Here is a 21,425-nt window from a genome sequence, read left to right on the forward strand (position 1 = left end):
CTCCCGGCCCCGCCCCGGCCCGGCCTCCCCCCGACCCCCCGCCGGTCCTCCTGCCCCCCCGGTTCCCTCGGCGCCCCCGCTTCCCCTGATTCTTCTGGCTCCCCGAGTACCCCCGGTCCCTCCGCCCCCAGAACGGCAGCAGACCGGGTTGAGTAGTTTATTTACTGTGGGTAACGCGGTACAGACCCGCCTGCCCTCCGCCCCGGCACCCCCGGCTGCGGGACCCCGGAGCGGGCCGGGGGGCAGGCCGGGCCAGCAGGGCCGCAGGAGGGGACGCAGGCAGGAGCGAAGTGCAGGCAGGAACGGGGCACAGGCAGGAACGGGGTGAGACCCCTGCCCCGAGGAGCAGCAGGGCTGGGACCCCCGGCAGGCACCCGGCCTCAGTCTTCCCCTGGGACAGGCGCCAGGCTGCCCTCCCGGGACACACACAGAGACACGCACACACCTATATACACAGAGACAGACACACACACATATATACACAGCGACACACACATGCACACACCGTGACACACACATGCACACCTACACACACGCGTACACAGACTCACACACACACACAGACACACACACATGTACACACGCGCACACACACACACGCACATGTACACACGCACACACACACACGGACACGCACACGTACACACGCGCACACACACACACGCACACGTACACACGCGCACACACGGACACACACACGTACACACGCGCGCACACACACAGACACGCATGTGCGCACCTGCACACACACACACACTGTGGCCCCCCAGCTGCGCAGAGCCAGGTGCTGGCCCTGCCCCAGGGACAGGACAGCATGGTCTGAGCCAGCCCCACCATGCTGCTGGACCTCAGAGGCAGCCACGGACATCCAGCCTTGGTCTCGCCTGCCAGAAAAGAGTCACAGCCCCGTTTTCACCAACTGTAGCAGATGATTCTCTCCCCCCTTGTGGGGCCACATCTCCATGGCTAAGCCCTGGCCACTGACAGAGGAAAGGTGACATATCCTTGCCCCACCAGCCAGTCCCAGAGCTCATGGAAGAGCTACTCGGGGTCTGCCCGGCGAGGTTTGATGTCACGGGTCTTCATGTAGGAAAGTAGCTGCTCAGGGATCTCAGCCAGCACATCCTTGGCCAGGCGAGCCATGCTCAGCACCTGGTTGCCCGAGTCGTCCACATAATCCCGAAATGGCACAAACTTTGAGGGCAAGATGTTTGCAGCCCGGTTAGAAACAACCTTTGGCCACAAGGGTCAGCAAGAAGGGCTGAGCAGCTCTCACCCCAGTGGTGGGACTGGGCTCAATGCCAGTGTTACCTGCACAATGTCCCTCTCGGCGAACCGCCCCCGGGAAGACAACCGCACCTCGTCACCATCCAGCTCCTCCATGGCTGGGGGTGATAGGTGGTGTCACCCAGCCTCGGTGGGGCAAAAACCAGGGATGGAAACACCATCCATTTGGGTGGTTTTGGGGTCCCAGAGGAAGGGACAATGTTTCCATTCCCCTTCCCTAGTGTCCACAAGTCCTGACTCACCCTCAAACTCAGCTGGGCCCACTCCCACGATGATGATGGACATGGGCAAGGCGGAAGCCTGTGGAACAGAGGCAGGGTGTCAGCTGGGATAGTGGCCAAGTTGGAGTGAACTCACAGCAACGAGGGTGCACTCACAGTGACAATGGCTTCCTTGGTCTGCAGCATATCGGAGATGACGCCATCAGTGATGATGAGGAGGACATGGTACTGTGAGCCATCAGTCACCTGGGCGGCTGTCCTATGGGGACAAAGGATGGGGTGCCTCCAGTACCCCACGGGTGTGAGGCAGCTGTCCCTGCTGTGGGATCAATGGCATTTGGGGATGACAAAGGGGAGAGTCCTCCAGCACTCACCCAGCCACCTGGTTGATGACGGGGGCGAAGTTGGTAGGACCGTAGAGCTGGACGGTGCGCAGGCTCTGGAGGTAGGACTCCAGCACGCCCTCTATCCCAGCACAGCTGGGGTTCTCCGCATTGTTGTTCTAGGGGACAGGGATGGGTGCTTGGAGGGAAACTACAGCTCCTGGTGTCCCCCAGGCTGCGGGATGCCAGGACAGGTTGTGGCCAGTGTGCTTTCCCTCCCATGCAAGTTGCTGTGGGCACCCCATGGCCAGTCCTGACCCACAGCCAGGACGTCTGTGTTCACCCTCAGTCCTGCCCCACAGGGAGGACGCACCAGGGGGAACTGGTGAGAGATCTTGCCATCAGGTGGGACTTTGGCACCGAAGCCGTAGGCAGGGAAGAGCTTGTCGCTGTCGTAGTCCTGGATGATCTCCCCCACTGCCTTCAGCGCCAGGGCGTAGGCACTCAGCTGGTAGGGGCTCGCATAGTGCAGTGAGGTGGGCTGTGACGGCAATCCTGCGGTACAGTGCCCATCACACCCACCCCATGGCCAGCCCCACAGCGACGGGGATCCCCCAGACGCCAGCTGCACTCACCATTGGAGGCCGTGAAGTCGATGGCAACGGTGAAATTCAGCTGAGTCCTTGGAGGGGAGAGAGGGAGGCTGCTGGCCCCACGGCACGGGGATACCATCTTCCAGCCCCACAGTATGGGTGTTCCCCAGCCTGGACTCATTGCCTGGGTCCCCCCTTCGCCAGCCTGCACCCCACAGCCCGGTGGCACCATCCTGCACCCTCTCCCCAGCCCCACTATCCCTTCATCACCCCCAGGCTGCACCTTCACTATCACCACCATCCTTGCCCTGAGACCCTCACCCATGGGAGGTCTCAAGGAGCCAGGGGGCTCCCGGCCCCCCACTCACCCGCCCCGGATGTAGTCAACAAAGGTGAACTCAGACTCGACAGAGAAGGAGAGCAGTGTCACCTGCGTGTACAGAGGGTCAGACCTGTAAGTCACTGATCCCAGCAGGTGGAGCAGCTCCAGCCCACCGAAAACAGGGGCCCCTGGAATGTTCCAGGTCCACTCACAGTGCCAGAATTCACATATTTCTTCTTCTTGCATTTTTTCCTGGGATTCAGCACCTGTGCGCACAGGGGTGGGTTGGTCCCAGTGTGGGGTATCCCCTGCCCCCACCCCTGCCCCACAGCTCTACCTCATACACTGTGAACTGACTCTGTGCTCGAGAGAGCTCCCGGTAGCTGGTGGCAAATTCCCCAATGAAGTCATGGCTGTGGGGGAATGCAGGGTTGGTAAGGCCAGACAACCCAGTGAGAACCACCTTGTGAAGCAGCAGCAGTGCCCCAAAGTCCCCTGCCTCACCTCCCATCCCGGTCCCAGTCGTACACATCTATCTTCACCGTCCTGAAAGCAAAGGTGGGCAGTGGGTGAGCCACTAGCCTGGCTGGCACTGCCCCTCCGACCCCTGGGTTGGGGACACCTAGCCCCTCAGCCCACCCCAGAGCAAGGACCCTGCCCGCCAGCTGCCAGCAGAGCTGCCCTGCCTGCCTGGCCTGCGGCTCTGCTGGGAGGAAAGTGGGAAATTTGGGTCATGATGGGGGCTTTGGAAAGGAAAGGGATGCTTTTATGTAATTTGGGTTGCAAATGAGAAAAAAAAAAACAACAGTCAGGACCCAATTCTGAGTTGCCCGTCGCTGTGGGGCCAAACCCACCAAGAAGTGTTCATACCCTGCTCTGGCCCCACAGCTGCCCCTGTCCCCATCCCTATTCTCATACCGGTCGTAGTCGCCGTTGCAGAGGGCACGCACAGGGATGGTGAAGGGCTGCCACACTGGGTTGAGTGTGTTCTTCACCACCTCTGTCTTATGGCAGATGGTGAAGCTGTGGGGACAGGGCAGGGCTGGGGCTTGTCTACTGGTGATGCCAGCACCCTGCCCACCCTTCCAGGCCCCTGTGCTCACGTGCCATCCTCATTGCTGCGGTAGAAGACAAGGAAGGGGTCAGATTTTCCAAAGAAGTCCTTCTTGTCCAGCTTGTTGGCACACAGTTGCATCGTGACAATGTCCTGGGGACAGGGACTGTCACTGCCAGCCACTTCCTCAACCCCAGCACCAGCAGCCACCTGTGCTGAAGGGCCATGCAGACCCCTCCTCACCAGGACATGGGCACTCACCCGGCAGTTGCTCAGCTCCTCGGCCAGCAGCAGGATGGTCCCACACCGCTTCCCTGGGACCCCCCTGGGACCAGAGGCACCCAGTCAGCTTGGGGACAAAGAGAACAGGCCAGGGCAAAAGGTGGGATCCAGGCTGGGGCTTGTGTCCCACAGCTGGCACTTGGCAATGTGACCAGAGTCTCCAGAGCACAGAATGTTCAGGGAGGGGTCTCATGGGGCAGGTAATGGGGACACAGTGTGGCACCCACCTCTCACCCCACCACAGGGTGTGACTCACGTGAGGGGTCTCTCCAGGCGTCCCCGCTGGGCTCCAATCACCTCCCCCAGTGCCACGAATGCCTGCCCCAGGAAGTCCTGTGCCCCAAAACCAGCAGTGTGAGATCCCACAGGGTTTTGTTACAGTCTGCCCACAAAGCACACCCACCTCATGCTGCCTACACATCCATAGCAACTCCCACCAATTTGTCTCAGGGCCACCCCAAGTGTTCTGAATCCACCCTGTGTCCCAAGGGCCACCTTCCAGCCTAGGATGCATTGCACAGCCCCAGGATGCCCACTCCATGTGCCTTGAACTCATTCTGTGCTCCCAGGGCCAGTCTACAGCCCTGAACCCACTCTGTGCTCCATCCACGACCCTGAACCTCCCTACGTGCCCTGGATGCATCCTAGACCCATCGGACCACCCTGGCCCCATCCTGCCCCACAAAAGCCACCCCAAGGGAGTGTCCTGGCCCCATCCTGACCCACCAGGCATCCCCACCAGGGCTGGGTTCCCAGGACAGAGCAGGTGCTGGTGCACAGTGCGTACATACCTTCTGCCAATCCCCATGGTGCATGGAGAGATGGAAAGTGGGTTAGAACCCTCCAAAGGGCACCTGTTCCCCACAGGACAGCACCCACACAGGGCACACAACCTCGGGGTGTCCCACCACATGTCCCTCCCGGCACAGGCTGTGCTCACCTGCTTTAAAGCAGAGCAGGTCTTGGAGTCCACGTTGTAGCTGGTGTGGGAGAGTAAAGCCCTGAGCCAGTGCCTTCAAGGGTGCCCCAGAATACAGCTTTGCTTCCCACCCATCTGGGCTTTTCGCCATTGCAATCCTTACTTATTATCCTTTTTTATTATCCTTACTTATTATCCTTATTTATTACTGCCTCAGTGCTTTGTCTCACCCTGAGTGGAGCTGAGTCCTTCCCAAGCCACCCTACTCACACGTCAAAGCGGAGGTTTTGCTTCTCCTCGAAGTAGTAGTCGAGGACAAACTTGCGGACAAAGTCAGGGTTCAGGGTGTTGTCGATCACCTCTGTGCGTCCGAACTGCAGGGAGACGGGTGAGGATGCCCCCCGCGCGGCAGGACCCCTCCCCATCGCAGCTGCCTCGGCGCTAATCCCGGTGGGGGATTAGCGCTGCTGGCGGGGCCGGATCATTAGCGCGGACAGGGAGGGATCATTAGCGTGGACACGGGTGGCCATATGGGCCCGTTTAACCCAGCCGGGGATTAGCCAGGAGCAGGGGTCTTGCTCACCTCCTTCCACTCACTGCTCCCCGAGCCCTGCACAAAGAGGACCACCACTGCGGAGAGAGGATGGGAGCCAGGCTGCCATGCTGTGTCTGTGTCGTGCCATGCCATGCCATGCACCCTTCCCAGCCGCGCCACCCACCTGGATCAGACTTGGAGAAGGTGTCCATGTCCAGCAGGTTCCTGGGGGAACAGAGCCAGGCGTGAGCCAACTTGAGTGCTACCCACCTGGCCCCGCAACGGGTCCCCGTGTCTACCCTCCTGATAATGGACCAGGACCGTGTCAAAAGGCCGTGCTGGCACCCGCGGCTAACAGCCCCAGCACTCCAGGGAGACACGCTGTCTCCCACCGCAAGGTTTGGTGGGACAGCGGGGCGAGCGGCGAGCAGCGCTGATAATGATTGAGTATGACAGAGAACCCATTTACAGGATGAAACCTTCCTCGGTGCCGCCGGCGCCGACTGAGTGCCCGCCGCGCCCCGGCAGCAGGAGCGTGGCTAATGGCGGGGTGCAGAAGTGAGAAGAAAGGAGGCACTTGGAGCAGGGACCGACGGCCACTGGGCCCCCCCCCCTCGACACAGCTACCGGTAGAGCGGTTGATCGTCGTCCTGTGCACGGTGTGACACCGGAAAGTGCCGCGGGCTGCACCTGGCTGCACTGGGATACTTCCCGCACCCCTGAGGTGCCAGCGCAGGGTGGGCTGAGGCACGGCCAGGGGCTGAGGGGCTAAGTCAGCTCCACTGTCTCCAGCGCGCAGGAGAGAGACCCCACCCTGGAAAGGGCTGAGCCGCGGGGCTGCGAAGCCGAAGACTGTCCCTGCCTTGGGCTGTCTCCCGGTCTGGTCCCCCGGTCCGTGCCCGGAGCTGCCCTGTCCCGCGGCCCCGCAGCCCCTCTGCCTGCTGTCTGCGGGGCTGGCAGCAGGGGCCGGGGCTCAGCCGAAGGGAGAGGGTACGGCAGCCCCTGGTTCGGCCCGGAGTTTGCAGGATGTGCTAGAAGTACCCACCCGGGCAGGCGGTTCCGTGCGCTGGTGCAGGTCCCTGCGGGTGGGACCCCCGGCCGCGGGCAGCGGTGCCTCCGACGGGCTATATTTAGCCGCCGGCAGACCGGCTCAGCCGCCGCCGCTGCCCCGCGGACCCCCCGCTAGGAGCCGGGGCACGGAGCAGCCCCTCTTCCGCAGCTCTCGTCCCGCTATTGCCAACACTGCCCTACTCCCAGTCCCGTTGCCTTGCACCGGTCTCGCCGAGCCGGGCAGGGTCGGGCAGCCGCTCGCAGGCAGTGCCGGCACCTCGCGCCCCGCCGACATCACCCTGGCCCGCCGGCATCACCCAGGTCCCACAAGCATCGCCCGCGCGGGGCCGTCCCACGCCCCAGTCCCGGGTGAAGGCAGCGGGTCGCTGCACACACCCGTGCCCGGTGCCCGTTTCCACCTGGACCTGTCTGTATGGGTGAAAGCAGGACAGAGAAGATCCGGGCAAAAGCCGTGGCACCGAGAGGTACCCGGGGAGCGAGGAAGACCCGTAGCGCACAGCCACAGGCACCAGGGGCTGACCGGCGGGCGGCGGGACGCGGCGAGCAGCCCCGCTGCGCATCCTGGTGCGTTTCGCACCCACCCCTGCCCAGAGACCGAACCGCCGCCCGCCCGCTCACCCGCCCCGCTCCCGGCTCACCGGCAGGACACGGTGAGCTCCACCTTGGTGCCCGGCACGCTGCCGGACGCCGGCTCCAGCGCTCCCGGAGCCGCCATCCCCGCCCGGGCAGCGCCGATGCTCCGCGCCGCCTCCTCCCGCGCCGCTGAGGAGGCGCGCCCGGGGGCGGGTACGGCACGGGCACGGCGCGGCTCGGCTCGAGCACGACACCGCACAGCTCGGGAATGGCTCGGCTCGGGCATAGGCACAGCACATCTTAGGCACGACGTTCCTTTCCCGCCGGCCCCGCCCTCCCGGGCACTGCGGGGCTCGGTCCCAGGGGCTCAGCCCCAACTCCCGGCCCGGCTCCAGCGGGACCTCCTGCCCGGGGCTGCGACCTCACCTCCACTCCCCAGTCCGGGGCAGAAGGGTCTCAGCCCCCATTTCACCCTCCCGGTCCCGGCTCGGCGTTATTTTGGTGCCACCGCTGTGCCGGGCTACTTACAGCGAGCGGCGCTCCCGGCATCGCGGCTCCCTCTCCGCCCGACCTTGCCACCCACCGCCCGCAGCCCAGAGAGGAGGCAGGAGAGGGCAGAGCTGGGGTCATTTACTGCAGAGACTCGCCGAAGCCCCCGCATCCCCCCAGCCCCAGGCAGGGGAGGCCGGCAGAGGGTGCTGGGTGCAGCAGGTGCCCGCACCGAAAAGGGGGTCCCAGGACTCTGCTGGGGGACTCGCCAGCCCCGATTTTCCAGGCAGTGCTCCAGAAATGCTGTGTTCAGAGGGTGCTGCTGCCTCTCAGTCCCACACCCCGCACGAACTGCTCGAGGAGGCCACCGATGGCTCCTGAGGGGCTGGGGGGCACAGCCTTCAGGCCAATGGTCTGGCTGTAGCTGGCCAGAAAGGCAGAACGCACTTCTTCCAGCCGGGACTCGCGGTCGCTTGCTGACACCAGCCTAGGAGAGAGAAGGGGAGGTCAGTGACTGCAGCCATCCCTCACTCTTCCCTCCCACTTGACACAGAGCTGGCAGCAGGGCTGGGTCTCTGTTCACAGTAGCAGCAGGTTCGTGGTACTCAACTGGCTGCAGTGCCCGAGGCCGTGCCAGCCCCAAAAGGCTCTGTCTACAGCAGCTGGTGCCACTGCCTCCTCATCCAAGACCCAGAGCTGCTCACAGCATCAGTCTGCTGCTCATTGTGGGTCTCCTCCTTCACACACCCCCTCCTCCCTAGTTTCTCCCACCACCACGGTGCTCACAAGGCCGCAGTTCATACACAAAGTGATGCTTTGGCCAAGTGGATGCTGACATCAGCCTCTGCACGACCTCCCTCTCCTCCAGGCACAGCGTTCCCAGATGGAGCCTGTCCACATGTGCCTGGACAGTCCTTTCAAACCCACTTGCAACATACCCCTCACTTCCACTGTGCTTGTGCCAGCTCAGACAGCTTTGGGGAAAGAGGGACAAGAAGGAGCAGACAGGGTGACAAAAGCCCCAAGGAATGCTCCAGGCATAGGAAGAAGAGAGCTGAGCAGCCCTTTACTTCTGCTCCCCAGCATGGCTGCTCTCAGTAAGCAGGAGCAGAGTAGGGCATGACTTCCCACGGGACCTGCTCTCCTCTCCAGCTGATCCACACATGGTTAGGGGCACAGAGAAGACAGCAGAGGGAAGGCAAGATTTCAGCTGAGGGAGCAGGGGAAAGCAAGGCTGGGGCTCAGAGGTAGCTGTTCCAAGCACTCTGGCCTAAAACAGTCCTTGCTGTGGTGCCTCTGCGACATGCCAGTGGTTCCCAGAGAGATTAAGATGTTCCTCAAAGGTCACTCCAAGGGCACAGCGCGAACCTTCCCCATAAAAAATTCTCTTTAATCTCTCCAGTGCCTGGGCTGGCTATAAATTGGCACAGCTCATTTGAATGGAAGTGTTAACCACCCACAGCCAACAGCTTTGGTCCGGAAACAGCAGCAAGAGGATATGGTGGGAGGCCTATAAACAGCAAGCGATACCAAGGCAGCCAACCAGGCCGCTGTTTACTGTGTCTGATAATAAAGAGAAGCCAGAGGGCAAAAAAAAGGCAACAACATATCTAAACACATTAAAAAGATGCTTTTTGGCAACCTAATTAGGACATGGAACTTGAAAACCTGCTAGCATTAAAAATAAGCTCCATGAAGGCAGGACTCACTTGCACCCGAGCATAGTGATCTTAAGATGTCACGCGCAGAGGTAAGCGAGGGGGTGCAGCAGTCAGGTCCCGTGGCTTGGCTCTCACACTTCTTTACAGGGCAGATTTTGTATTTGGATTTTTGGGTTTCTTTCTTGGAGTGAGACACGTCAAGACACAGGGTCAAGTAGCCAGCCACTGCTCCACACCAAGCCCTGCAGACCAGCTGCACCGCTTCACCCCAAGCAGCTCCCCGCGGAGGCAGGTCGTGCTTCCTTGCCAAATCCACGGCACTCTGCCCCGCTACACTTCCTACAGCCTGCCCGCTCGCCTGCAGCTTGGGGTACGGGATGAGAGGAGGCTGTCAAAGCCCCAGCTCAAAGTAAGCCCTGACAAGCCCCACACAAGCACAAGAAGTAGGCTGTGAAAAGCGTACCTTCATCGAGCTGCTGCCAGTGGAGATGCAAAGTGGGAACTTAAATGGAATTTTTAAAAAAATCAACTGTGCCAGGCTGAGAAAAAATGGAATAAAACCACAATGGGGTCCTGAGCAAACAGGGCTGATGCAGAGCAGAGAGGGTGGAAGTCCCAGGTTAAGCTCAACACAACGTCCCTGGGAACTCTTCCTCCCTTCTGCACAGCAGGTGATTGCAACACCCACAGCTGAGTGGTCCCTGGACCGTGAGCACCTCACAGCTCCTAGTGAACAGATGAATGGGGCACAGCAACCACAGGAAAAGCACCACCACTGTTCCCCTTCCTTTGAACCCACTGCCCTAAGCAGCCACCCTCCAAACGGCATAAACCTAAGGTGCCTCAACTCTGATTCACGTTCCCCTACTGAATTCCCTATTCTGACGTTGTATCCAACTCAAAGGGCAGCAACAACTTGCTGGTGCTCAGCAGCCCCCAAGCAGAGGCAGGTCTGGGACAAAATAAAGCAATCACTATTCAGATGCCCATCTTTCAGTCTCTTCTGCTCCCTTGCTCATCTCCAAACAGCAGGAGCAGCTTGGCAGGAAAGGAGGAGTGCAAATCCCAGCCAGGCCATGTCCAACATCTCTTGTGATTTTTTGATCTGCCAATTCATGGGTCTTGTAGCTTCACTGTAACTTGAGGGCAGCTGCTCTGCTCTGTTCAACAGCACAGCACACAGCCACACGAGACAGCGAGCCAGGGCAGCCAGCCTGTCTCACAGGAGACGTTGGGTTTCATGTCGCTTGCCCTCTGCCTCCAAAGCACGTACACAGATCTCAGTCAGGGACTGAGTGTCTGGCAGCACAGCTCTTGTGCTGCTTGCTAGCAGCAGCCCCTGATCTGCCATTTCAGTTTCGTGATGCAGTGTTCAGCCTGAAGGCACAAGCCAAGGTTCTCCTCTAACAGCAATTAAAGCACATCTCCAGTCTTTCAAGCATCCAGAGGTGGCTTTCTATTTGGGGAGGAACATTTGCCTCCCAGCCATTTTACATGGCAAGATATGGCAGGATGCAGGGTCTCTGTGGCTCTGCGCTGGCCAGATGCAGCACCTGCAAACGATGCTGTGCAAGGCCAGACAAAATTGAGGTCACAAATGGAAAGCCCTTCTCTTACTGCAGCAAGGACCAGACCCCAGCAGGGAGATGTCGGTGAGCAAAATCCAAAAGCAAGAAAATCTGGGTTATCAGTCCTGTCCTGACAAACATGCATCCTCAAATGCACTCAATCATGCCCAAATTCTGCATCTTTGGGGAAGAGAGAAAAGCCTCTTCTTACAGAAAGCAAAGTGCTCCCCCATCATTAGGCAGAGAAAGTGCTGGCTTCTTTCCGTGTTCAGCATAAGCAAACAGTGCTCAGGGACTGAGTTTGCGGATGGAGAACATCAAGGCAGAGAAGACGGAACAGTTTGTTATGGGGTCCCAGGCTTCTCTGAAAGTGCCAGGGTGATAAAAGTTCCAGTGCTCGCAGCCAGCCAAGAGACCCAAGGAGAGATTCTGCATTTGAGACACTTACAGGCAAGTGCTAGGGAACTCATCCGGGAAGCTGCAAGGGAGAGAGGCGTCTGCGCTCAGGATTGCCTGCTCCCGAATACTGCCACACCCTGTCACCATCTGCCAGCTGCCAAAGTCTGTGGAAACGGAAGATCCGGGCAGAGAATGGTCCGCCGATCTGGGGCAGAGAGAGAGTGAGATGGTGCGATCAGTCAGGTCATTCAGCCACATGCCTTTCACGGACACTGGTGCCAGGGACCTGCCGGGCGGACGGCCAGCAGCGCCTGTGCCAGCTGCTTTGACACTCGGGGACCAGGGTGCAACATGCAGCTCTGGCTGGGCCCCAGGCCAAGCCTTTCCTTTGAAAGCAAGGGCAGAGCCAAGCTGGCTGAGGCTGACAAAACAGCAGGAGCACACCAGGAGCTGGACAGGAGAGCCAGCAAGAAGCAGATGGCCATGCAGAACTGAGAAACCCATTAGTGAGATGCAACAGCACATCTTGCTCTGAATCCCTCATGGATCTGGATGTTGTGCTGTACAAGGGGCATTCCCCTGCTGCTTGTTGTAGCTGTTCGCACATCCCAGGGCAGCACAGTGAATGAAGGCTGTGACTTGGTTAGTGCTGAGAAAGGCTTAGAGATCCTTGTCCCACAGCAGTTAGAAAGCTGACCGTTCCTCAGGCATTTCCACCAGATCTGAACAGAGCCAACGCTCAAGATATCCCCAGGGCACCTCCTCCCAGCACCTGAACATATTTTTATTCCTGTGTTAGAAGAAAGGACTGTGCCAGAAACCAGGTGACAAAACATCTTTAGGACAGGATAACAGCCAAGGTAGGATAATTGTTTGATGTATGCAACCTCCCACCAGGAAAGGAGGAAGCATGAAACATGTTAAGTAAATCTGAGGCGTCCCTCCAAAATTTCAGAGAAGAGGGCACAATCACTTGAGACAAACTCAGAGCTCTTGGCTTCCAAGGGAGCAAGCAATTACTGTGCCTTACTGCACACCAGAGTGTACATAGCTGGAAGCACAGCCTGTGGCAGAGCTGCTCAATTACACACTACCAAGATCTTCTGGATAATTTATCTGAGTTCTGCTGGGCAGAGAGCAGTGCACCAGCTCCAGCTCTGCTGGGCCAGGTACTTGCACGCTGTCTTCACAGCTAAGAATAGCAGTGGCGCACTGCAGTTGCTCCCCAAGGGACCAGGAGAACAGCCAGAAAGACAGGATCTCCCACAGCAAGAAGGACCTGAGCAAGACTGGAAGGCAATGGTGGGTAGAGATGCACAGCAGGAAACCTATTTGCAATCTTAATCTAATTCCAGGCCTGCCATTTAACTAGTCTGATCAATACAGCCAAGTTTGAGCAGTCTGAAGCACGGTCCTGAGCTGGCTGTGCAAGCAGGGGAGTCACACAGCTCTCTGCGTGTCAGCTTCCCTTCACAGCTCAGTTTGGGGATAACACCCCTCCCTGTGTGGCAGATCAGGCTCTGGAAGGGCATTACAGCAGAAATCAGGAAGGGCAGAGCTTCACTAGTTCTTGTTCTTTGGCTGCCCAATGAAGGAGTGAGGGTCAGAGTACTGGGAGAACCCCTTTTGCAAAAAGGTGTCTTTCCTGGGACCCATAATGCCAAAGTAAGAACAAGGGCATTTCACTGAAAGCAAAAGTGCAGCATACACTCTTAGAAAGACCTTCTGGAGATCAGACAGGGATAACCTTCCCTGGAAAGCAAGGAATTTGTAAGGGAAGGGGAGCACCTGTTCAGTGACATCTGCACCTCTTCCTGCCTTTGGAAGATAAAGTGGAGGAAGTCAGTGTGAAGGAAAGCAGGCAAAGCATTTGAGCCGAGAGCACGGTGCCATGCTGGGAACAGTGCAGGAAGCCAGGTAGAGGCATGGAGGAATACTGCTTCAGTGCAGAAGGAAGAGGAGAATGTCACCTCCCTGAGAGTACAGCACAGCCAGACAGGAAAAACAGTATTGTCACACGCAGTGACAAGAAATTGAGCTAAAGCAGTGAGGAGTCTATAGGCAATGGGCTCAATGGACTGAAAGTAGGCAGGGACAGGATTCTGCTAGAAAAGTAATGAGTGCTGAACAGAGGACAGGTTTGTAGACAGGCAGAAACAAAGATTCTGGAGTGGGCAAGTCTGAATTGGAGAGAACCTGGGCTACAGCAGGATCTCCAGATGAAAGTGTAAAGAACTGAGCAGAGCTCTGCACCTCTTGCAAAAGGGAGAGTAGTATCCAGAGCCTGCCCAGGAGATGTGCCCAAACTGCAAGCCATGATCCAGGGCACCAGGGACAGTAAAAATGTCCCTCTGCCTAATATAACCAACCACATCAGTAAGGTGAGTCTGTGTTAAAGAAGGTGAACAGAAAATTATTTCCTACTTTGGGTGTGTGGTCTCAGCTTCCAGGTGCTGGTCACTTTCCATGGTTGTCAGCTAAGATTAGACCGATCTTACACACATCTTGGAGGCAGATCAAGTCATCTCTTGAATCCTCTCTTGAACAGGCTGATAAAAGCATCATGTGCCTCCTACAAGACTGACTCTCAGTGACTCTCTAGCCCTCCAGCCCCTTGCTGGGGTCTCCAACCCTGTCAAGCAGCTCTGTAAGCCTAGTAAGGTTACATCTAACCTAACAACACTGGGTCTAGGAGTTCAAGGCAGTCAATTCCCTGTCTTGCTTTCAGGCAGCAGAACACTTGCCAATTAACTGAATAAACTGATTGACTCTGCAATGACTACAAGTCATCTCTCTCCTGGCACAGAGATCTGAGCCTGGCCAGCAGAGCTAAGATATTGTGGCAGACTTTCCCCTCTATCCCCAAAGCCTTCTCAAGGCAGGCTCCTGAGGAAGTGTCACAACCAACAAGCATCTTGAACAGCCTTGAGAGACAGCAGGGACCAAGGCTGGGAAGGCAGGGCATGGGAAATAGTGTATTTGCACTGCAAGGGCAGCAGAGCTTCTTAAAAACTGAGCTTGGCTTGAGACCAAGACCAGATCTCTGAGGTGACTGTACCTCAGTGCAATCCAGTTAATGCTATAGGTGAGAGTCTTCCTGTTATTTCTACCCTGAAGGCTCCTTGTAAAGTCTTGCTGCAGAAGCCCAAAAAGAGCTTCAGTGAGGCCCCTGGAACAAGGTGCAGCTGCCGGGACACCAGGACCAGACTCCACATCTGTAAGAACAGTATGTCTGCAACATGTGACAGCCAAGGCACAGGCTGGCTAACAGTGAGGGCAGCTAACTATGGAGGGTCTGGGGAAGCAGCTGGACAATGACAGCAAAGCTGACATGCATGTCAGGAGAAGATGAGATACAGCAAGTCTTCAAGTCGCTGTCTCTGCCACAGACATCTAATGGCAGACAGAAAAAGAATCAAAGTGAGCTTCACACACCCACCTCTTCAGGTCCATGAGTGGGAAGAAACTCCCTCAAAAGTGCAAGATTAACAAAATTAGATTAGCAAAACAGAGATGAGCTGCAAGCTGTTCCTTCACACAAGGAAGGACCTCTCGCAGGCCATAAACTGGCAGCTCCTAGCCTGGAATGGTTCCTTTTAATTAGGTCAGTGCTTCCCATGCAACATGCTGCACGAGGCAGAGCATTTCAGAGCACATGGACACTTGCCTGCCAGAGGACAGCCAATACTGGAGGCAGAGCAACGTTCAGGGATCCTTCTCTTTCCTAATATGTCACCGAGATGGGTGCCAAGTGCCAACAGCTAGGCTCCCATCCTGCCCTGTGCTGCCCCCGCTCACCTGACGTATTTCTACACACCTGGGACTATCTGGGAAGCAGCTCATTTGCCAGCATATGTTCTGTGCCTCAAACTGAAGCATTAAGTAGGTTCTGTATGCGCAGGCAGACTGTGGCAACCTGGAGTAAAGGGCAGCCCTTCCCACCTTTGTGTGGGAAATGCTGGCAAGGAGTATGGCTCTCTGCCAAGTACTGAGAGCCCTGGCTGAATCCCAGGCAGTTATCTATGGGCTGATAGTGCCCCAGCAGCTTGTCCTCTGTGAGCACAACCATTTCTGATTGCAGAATGCCATGTGCCAGCCGACAAGTCCACTTTGTGGCATAGTCATGCAATAATTCCAGAAAACATTCCTGTAAACAATTCCTCTCCTGCTGTGGTTAATATCCCAAGCTGCCACATCACAGATAAACCTTCTGAGCAAGGTGGCTGTAAGGAACAAGACATACAGTGCTCACGCAGTCTTCTTGCTACCAACAAAACATCCAAAGCCAAGGGGCAGCAGCTTCTCTGTCTCACTCTGTTCTCACTGGACCTCCAGACCCACAGCTGAGCTATCTGCAGCCCTTCAGCAAAGTAAGGGAGTTCTCTATGGCTGTTGATCAAAGCAGATCCTCTGTGATTTAACTTTTGCAGATCTCGACTCTCCAGATCACAGTACTCTGGGTTTGTTTAATTGACTTAGCAAAAGCACATTCAACCAAAGATTATCCAGCTGCTAATCCACATTAGTGCCATGTACACACATGCTAAATCCCTGACACAGATACAGATTTTTTTCTGCACTGTCATGGGACATTTAGACTGTGTCAAATGCAAACGCAGGACATGGTTTGCAAGCTGTTACCCCTTGCATGCAGGGGGTTTGATTCAAGACACGCTGTCTGATGTACTCAGAACTCTGTTGAACAAGCAGCGCCTTGTTCTACTCTGCAAATAGTCTGTGCAGTATCTTCCAGTGTGTTTGTCTTCAGCACATGTGATCTTACCAGCGCATTGGAACAAGCCAGAAAGGCCATCAGGAATTTGCCTTTGTACTTTGCCTAAGAAGAACCATCCCAGGATTTACAGGTACCCAGGACAGGATTCAGAGCAGGATTCACAGGATGGGCTGGTGAGGTGGTGGCAGCAGCAGCAGTCTGCTGACATGGCCTGGTCAGGAGAAGGGCTTGGCTACCACTGTCTGACTGGGCACTTGTGACCCTTTCTTTTAGGACAGCCCAGTTCCCCTCTCAGGCCCTGCTCATCTCTCCTGCTGACTTGCCTTCCTGTTCCCTCAGGAGCTTCCCTGCCTGCCAGCACCTGGAATGGGCTGTTGACCTGAACTACCTGAAGAATGCCTGCGGGCATTTTACAAGCAACCATTTTAACCAGTGCAGCAGCAGTTGGGAAAAGTGTTTTGTTGCTATGGCCACACAAACAGAGGATTAGGAAGTCAAGTACATAGTTTCTTCATCTTAAGAGCCTTGGGTGTTAACCTGCCAGCTGCACTGCAGGGATAAAGGTATTTTTGGCATCCTGATCAATCTCTGTGCTCCTGCTTTTTCACCTTAGTCCTACCATTTTTGAGGAGGTGAAGGGACAGAATTTACCTCTTCCTTCCATCATAGATACAGGCCTCCTCCACCCAAAATGGGACTCATCCTTTCCTTCATGTTGAAGAATGGTGACTGAACATACTGTGATATCTGCATGGAGCTCACCAGACAAATACAGACTAACACAGTCCAAGCAGGGAGACCAAAGCCAAGGGGAGTGACAGAGTTTCTCTCTCTGGAGAAAGTATAACCATGCTCAAGCTGCAGAGAGTGTAACCTGTGTCAGTGTCTGATAAGGCTACCCCAACCCTTCCCATGGTGGTCTTCTGCTTCCTGTTTCTCCTCTTTGCTCTTACAGAGCAGAGTCTGGCTGAAGCATTATGAACTGCTTCTTCCAGAGCACTGCTGCAAGCTTGCCACCAGCCCAGTGCTGAACAGCGTGTCAGGCCTTGGGAATGGCATGAGACCACACACAGGAATTGTGGCACTATCATCATGAACAAAGCAGCTCACAAGACAAGTTGTTTTCTTTCCAGTACTTTCTTCTCTTCTTGGGAGGTTCATTTAATCTTACAGAGAATGTCGAGGTGGGCCCCAGCAACAACCCAAACCCCTACTATTGATGTCTTTCCCCAGGGAGAACAGTTAGCATCATTTATGAAAACTGTCAGACACTGTTTTTTCTCTGAAATCAAGACTAGTTAAGAAAGTCTCATAAATTTTCAATGCTTTACTTGTTTGTCATTTTATTTTCCATATGATGAGAGAGCACTAGAATTTGGCTGGTGGCTGTTTTGGAGTCACTAGAAAAAGACTCATTGGAAAACCTGCAGAGACTACACAGGCATTTGATGATGTTAACAGCAACCTCTTATCTAAGAGCCTCTTTATTCCCTGTTGGCCTAAACACATGGTGTTTGCTCCACAGGCTGTTCTTTCTTCCCTAGCCTAGCTCGCTGCTCGACTCTGCCCTATCTATTGCAGCATCAGCAGAAGGGTGTCAGAATATCCTTTGTCATGGCATGAGATTAGGCTCATGTCCAGGGTCCCCATTCCCCAGCTGCCCAACAGGAACACACAGCTTTCCAGGAGGAATCCTTTGTGCCGGCACAGCACTCCTAGCTTGCTCTCAGCTCATAGCTACCTCTGCTTGCCACCAGCACGCAGGATTTTTTCCAGCCTGCAGCATCAGCAGGGTCAGCAGGTGGAAAGAGGGACAGGTTAGATGCAGAGTGAGGTCTGCTTGGTTTGAAAAAGCTTCCTTTTCCAAACACCACAGCCATTTCAAACCCCGGTGGGTGCGTTAAGACAGAGAAAGTGCTGTGAGTTCCAAGCATGTAGGATGCAGAGATGTCAGAGCTTGCAGAGTCAAGGCATGCACTGAGGGCAGGCAGAACAGACAGCTGGCTGTTACCAGCACAGCTCCTCACTCCTGCAGGGGCTGAGGCAGGAGTGCCTGGGTTTAATGGCCAACATTTCAGAAAAGGTCAGGCCAGAAAGGAACAGGCCTCCCAAGGCTTGGTTGTAGACATAAAGACATGTGGTCCAGCGTTCCCAGAGCCACATAAGTGCAGCCCTGCACTCCCTTTACCGGGCACTCATTTTGTTGAGAAATGCTCTGTTCCATCCCACCTCACCTGGATCTGGGCACTTCTAGTGGGCTGCTTCCAATCCTTAGGAAGTTATCAGAATGGGTTGATGAGGAGGAGCTGGAGGACTTTACTTCAACCACCCCTGTGGAAGGCAGTCTGTCGTCAGACTGTTGTGCCCTGCTCCAGAGCACAGCTTGTGGTGATGATGCACAGCTTTTCCTCCTGTGGGGTGGAGGACATGGGTGAGAAAGCTGGCTTTTCTATGCACTCCAAGGAAGCCTTTCTACCACAGGCTGGATTTTACCCCAGCAGCTACTAGCTCTTGTTCCCATTGAACCCACTCTCCTCCCTCCCAAGGAACCATGAGTCACCCTGCTCAGTGAGGGGGGTACACTGAGCTCAACCCATCTTAGCCCATTCTTTTATAGATCACCATCCACGTGACCTGGAAATCAGAGATGGGAGAATGCATCAGCCCACACACACACAGCGATTGCTTTGTTTAGTCTAGCGGTAAAAATGCCTCGAGCAAGGGGCCTCCCAGCGGGAACAACCATTTCAATCTGCTCCAACTCCACAGAGCCTATCGGCCCAGGTGGGCGTTCATGTGCACTGAGGGCAACAGGGACACACCACCAGGGTTGTCTTCCCTTCTAGTGATTCCCTTCAGGCACCACTGACCAGACTTCTGGCCACATGCTCAGAGCTGACAGTCGCTCCAAATGTAGGGGTACTTCAGTCCTCTCCTTCCCTGTGCTGACAGCCCTGAACTGCTCTGGCTTCTTTTCTAGCCAACAGATTCAGACTTGGTCATGATTCACTGCTCACTGCTGCATTGGGCGTTAGCTCACAGTACCATCCAGCTACATGTCAAACAGGCACACATTTGGGACTAATTCACATCACTGCTAGTCCACGTTCAGAAGTTTTTCCTTTTTATATCAACTGTTTGCTTTCTGTAAGAGACACAAGAGTTTTATTCCATCCAAGAACATATAGAATTGGACAAAGACCTCCCTATGTCCACAAGTGAAAAAGAAAAGTGTAAACCAAAGAAACTCGAGGAGAAAAGGTATTCTTCCTGAAACATGGAAGGGCATCTCACAGCTTCAACTGCGATCTTGAGCACTGTCAGCAAGTGCAGCTAAAGACAGGCTCATTGTACAGCGGAAAGCGCGATATCCTCCCTTCGTTTCTTGAAGGGTGTCCACCCTCAAACATCACACCACAGCCTCTCTCAAACATTATTCATCTCCTGTTATCATAGCTGCCAACATTTCCAAGCACAGCCTGACGAAACAAGTTTGGTACAGCTAAAAATCAAACGTCTCTCCCTGCAAAGAGACCTGGAGGGCACCTGTTTTGAGGACAACTCAACAAAGCACATCCACTCCTCTACCTACTCATGCTATGCACAGCCCAGCTCCTCCAGCTTGCCGCAAGCCCTACCTATTCTCCAGACTACACATCCACAACAGCCTGCAGCAAGACATCTGTGACCAGTCTCCTCACTGAGTACTCATGGCAAGGCTCACAACCTTTCCCCTTCCCAAGCTCATGCTCCACAGCACAGCCCAAACCATCCCTGTGGAGCAGCGCTAGCTCCAACACAGTCCAGTGTCTCCCACAGAAATGAAAGCACACCAGAATTAGAAAACACATCACAAAATCAAGCCCTGATCCACATGAGTGCAACATATCTCTTCCAGCATGCTCTGGTCATTTCACATCTTGTGAAAATCATGCTTAAGTTCTGTGCAGTAGAGTCAAGTTTGTATGTCCTAAGCACTCAGAGAACATAAATGCTTTCATTTCACTACCCTTCAGGTGAAAGGTTGTCCTGTACTTGCTGCAGTCACTTTGCTGTGGATAGGTATGCTTTGCATGTTAGAGGACACTGTGCTCACTTGGCAAACAGTTTGGGACTCCCTCTCTCCATTTCATGATTGTGCAGGAAGATTCTCTCTTCTCTGCTTCAGCACTTTAAATTACAGAATCACAGTGTGCTTTAGAAAGGCTTCTGCCACTAGCATGGCTGCAGGCTCAGTCCCAGAGGACTTCAACTGCCTCCAGCACAACCCAGATTTAATTTAAAATAATTGCAATATAAAATTGTGTCTTCACATGTGCTGAGGGAGAGGAGAGAAAAATTAAACTGAGAGGGGCAACCCTACAGCTAAGTTCTGAAATCCCCAAACAGCACCAGAAACTCCACAAGCAAGTAAAACACCCATCCCAGGGCAGCAAGTTGCCAGACACCTTCCCCGCTCCCAGACAGCCACCTGCACCCCCAGGCGAGTCCTATGTGACTCTCTGTCAACAGGAAGCACCAGGAATTTAGTATTCTGCCCCAGAAGTGTCTCTAAGCAGTGCTGTGGGCAGGAACCTGCTTTCAGCTCACATACCTCATATGCTGTTAGAGGGGATTCTTGGCCACCCAGCCTACCTACCACTAACTGCAGACATGTCTCTGTGTAATCTCTTTCATAAACTGATTAAGCTTCATTTTAGGGCAGCTAAACTGTCTCCACTTTTCCCTGGGGTGGCTGCTGCCAAATGTAATTTTTCTGGTAGTTTGGAATCATCTTTCAAAAGTAATGAAATACTTTCTGAATGAACTTTAACAGTGAAACTGGTGAAAATGAAACAAAGTTGCTTTACTCTCATCAATAGACAAACTTAGGAGCATCCCTGCCTGACAGGGGTGTTCCCCAATTTTTGGTGCAGAAGCTCTGTAGTAAAATTGCAGCAAATCCTCTGACAGCCAAATTCCTTCCCCCACTGTAAGGAACCCATGCTACAGAGAGGAGACCTGGGGGGTAAGACATTTCAGAAATATCTCTTCTACTGTCCCCAGAGCCTGCACCTTTTGCTTGGCAGCCAAGGCGTATATCCTCACCATGCCGCCTGAGCCTGTGCTCCTGCTGGCATCAGCTCCACTGCTTCATAGGTGAAGCTCCCAGCTGCTCCAGGGGAACTTTCCATCCCCAGGGAGAAGTCACTGCTAAGGCTTGTGGTGCTGCCTCGGTCTTTCTGCTCTAGAAAAAAAGAAAACAGAGTTACTTGAAGACCAGCTTGGTCTCACTTTCTCTCCCCTTTAGGCAATACACTTTCCCTGTGCCCTGGGGCTGTATTCCTGTGGGGCTCCAAGGGCAGCACATACATTTAGGGTGTTGGGAACCCAAGCCTTCAAATGATGAACCA

At 55.1% G+C, this 21,425-nt stretch overlaps 2 protein-coding genes across 3 annotated transcripts in view; both read right to left on the reverse strand.

Annotated features, from left to right (window-relative positions):
• Nucleotides 1-149: 149 nt before the first annotated feature.
• Nucleotides 150-7,356, reverse strand: CPNE9 (copine family member 9). Of its 2 annotated transcripts, none has more exons than XM_071550423.1 (20): nt 7,246-7,356; nt 5,721-5,761; nt 5,585-5,631; nt 5,272-5,375; nt 5,023-5,062; nt 4,339-4,415; nt 4,062-4,125; nt 3,850-3,953; nt 3,665-3,769; nt 3,251-3,292; nt 3,084-3,159; nt 2,959-3,012; nt 2,793-2,854; nt 2,467-2,513; nt 2,205-2,386; nt 1,883-2,010; nt 1,665-1,767; nt 1,530-1,587; nt 1,312-1,385; nt 150-1,194 (listed from the first exon to the last, which is right to left on the reverse strand). In XM_071550423.1, exons 1-20 carry the CDS (start codon nt 7,320-7,322, stop codon nt 1,042-1,044), a joined length of 1,638 nt encoding a protein of 545 aa, XP_071406524.1. In that variant the 5' UTR covers nt 7,323-7,356; the 3' UTR covers nt 150-1,041. The 2 variants fall into 2 exon arrangements, with proteins under 2 accessions (XP_071406524.1, XP_071406525.1); XM_071550424.1 differs by lacking the exon at nt 7,246-7,356 and adding an exon at nt 7,006-7,027.
• A 444-nt stretch (nt 7,357-7,800) lies between these two features.
• MTMR14 (myotubularin related protein 14) overlaps nt 7,801-21,425 on the reverse strand; it is a 32,231-nt gene continuing 18,606 nt past the window's right edge. The window contains 4 exon segments of the mRNA XM_071550437.1: nt 7,801-8,156; nt 11,347-11,502; nt 18,267-18,443; nt 21,121-21,259. Of these exon segments, the coding sequence (XP_071406538.1) occupies nt 7,979-8,156; nt 11,347-11,502; nt 18,267-18,443; nt 21,121-21,259 (650 nt within the window). The 3' untranslated portion in view covers nt 7,801-7,978.

The sequence above is a fragment of the Pithys albifrons genome, chromosome 3 (genome assembly GCF_047495875.1).
Source record: "Pithys albifrons albifrons isolate INPA30051 chromosome 3, PitAlb_v1, whole genome shotgun sequence".
Lineage (NCBI taxonomy): Eukaryota > Metazoa > Chordata > Aves > Passeriformes > Thamnophilidae > Pithys > Pithys albifrons.

Excerpts from the sequence above, each read along its gene's own strand:
- CPNE9 (XM_071550423.1), bottom strand. The coding sequence starts at position 7,322 with ATGGCGGCTCCGGGAGCGCTGGAGCCGGCGTCCGGCAGCGTGCCGGGC. Across the intron at positions 4,126-4,338 it reads CGCCTGGAGAGACCCCTCAC|GGGGGTCCCAGGGAAGCGGT; the intron begins GTGAGTCACACC and ends CTCTGGTCCCAG. Across the intron at positions 1,195-1,311 it reads CCGAGAGGGACATTGTGCAG|TTTGTGCCATTTCGGGATTA; the intron begins GTAACACTGGCA and ends TTGCCCTCAAAG.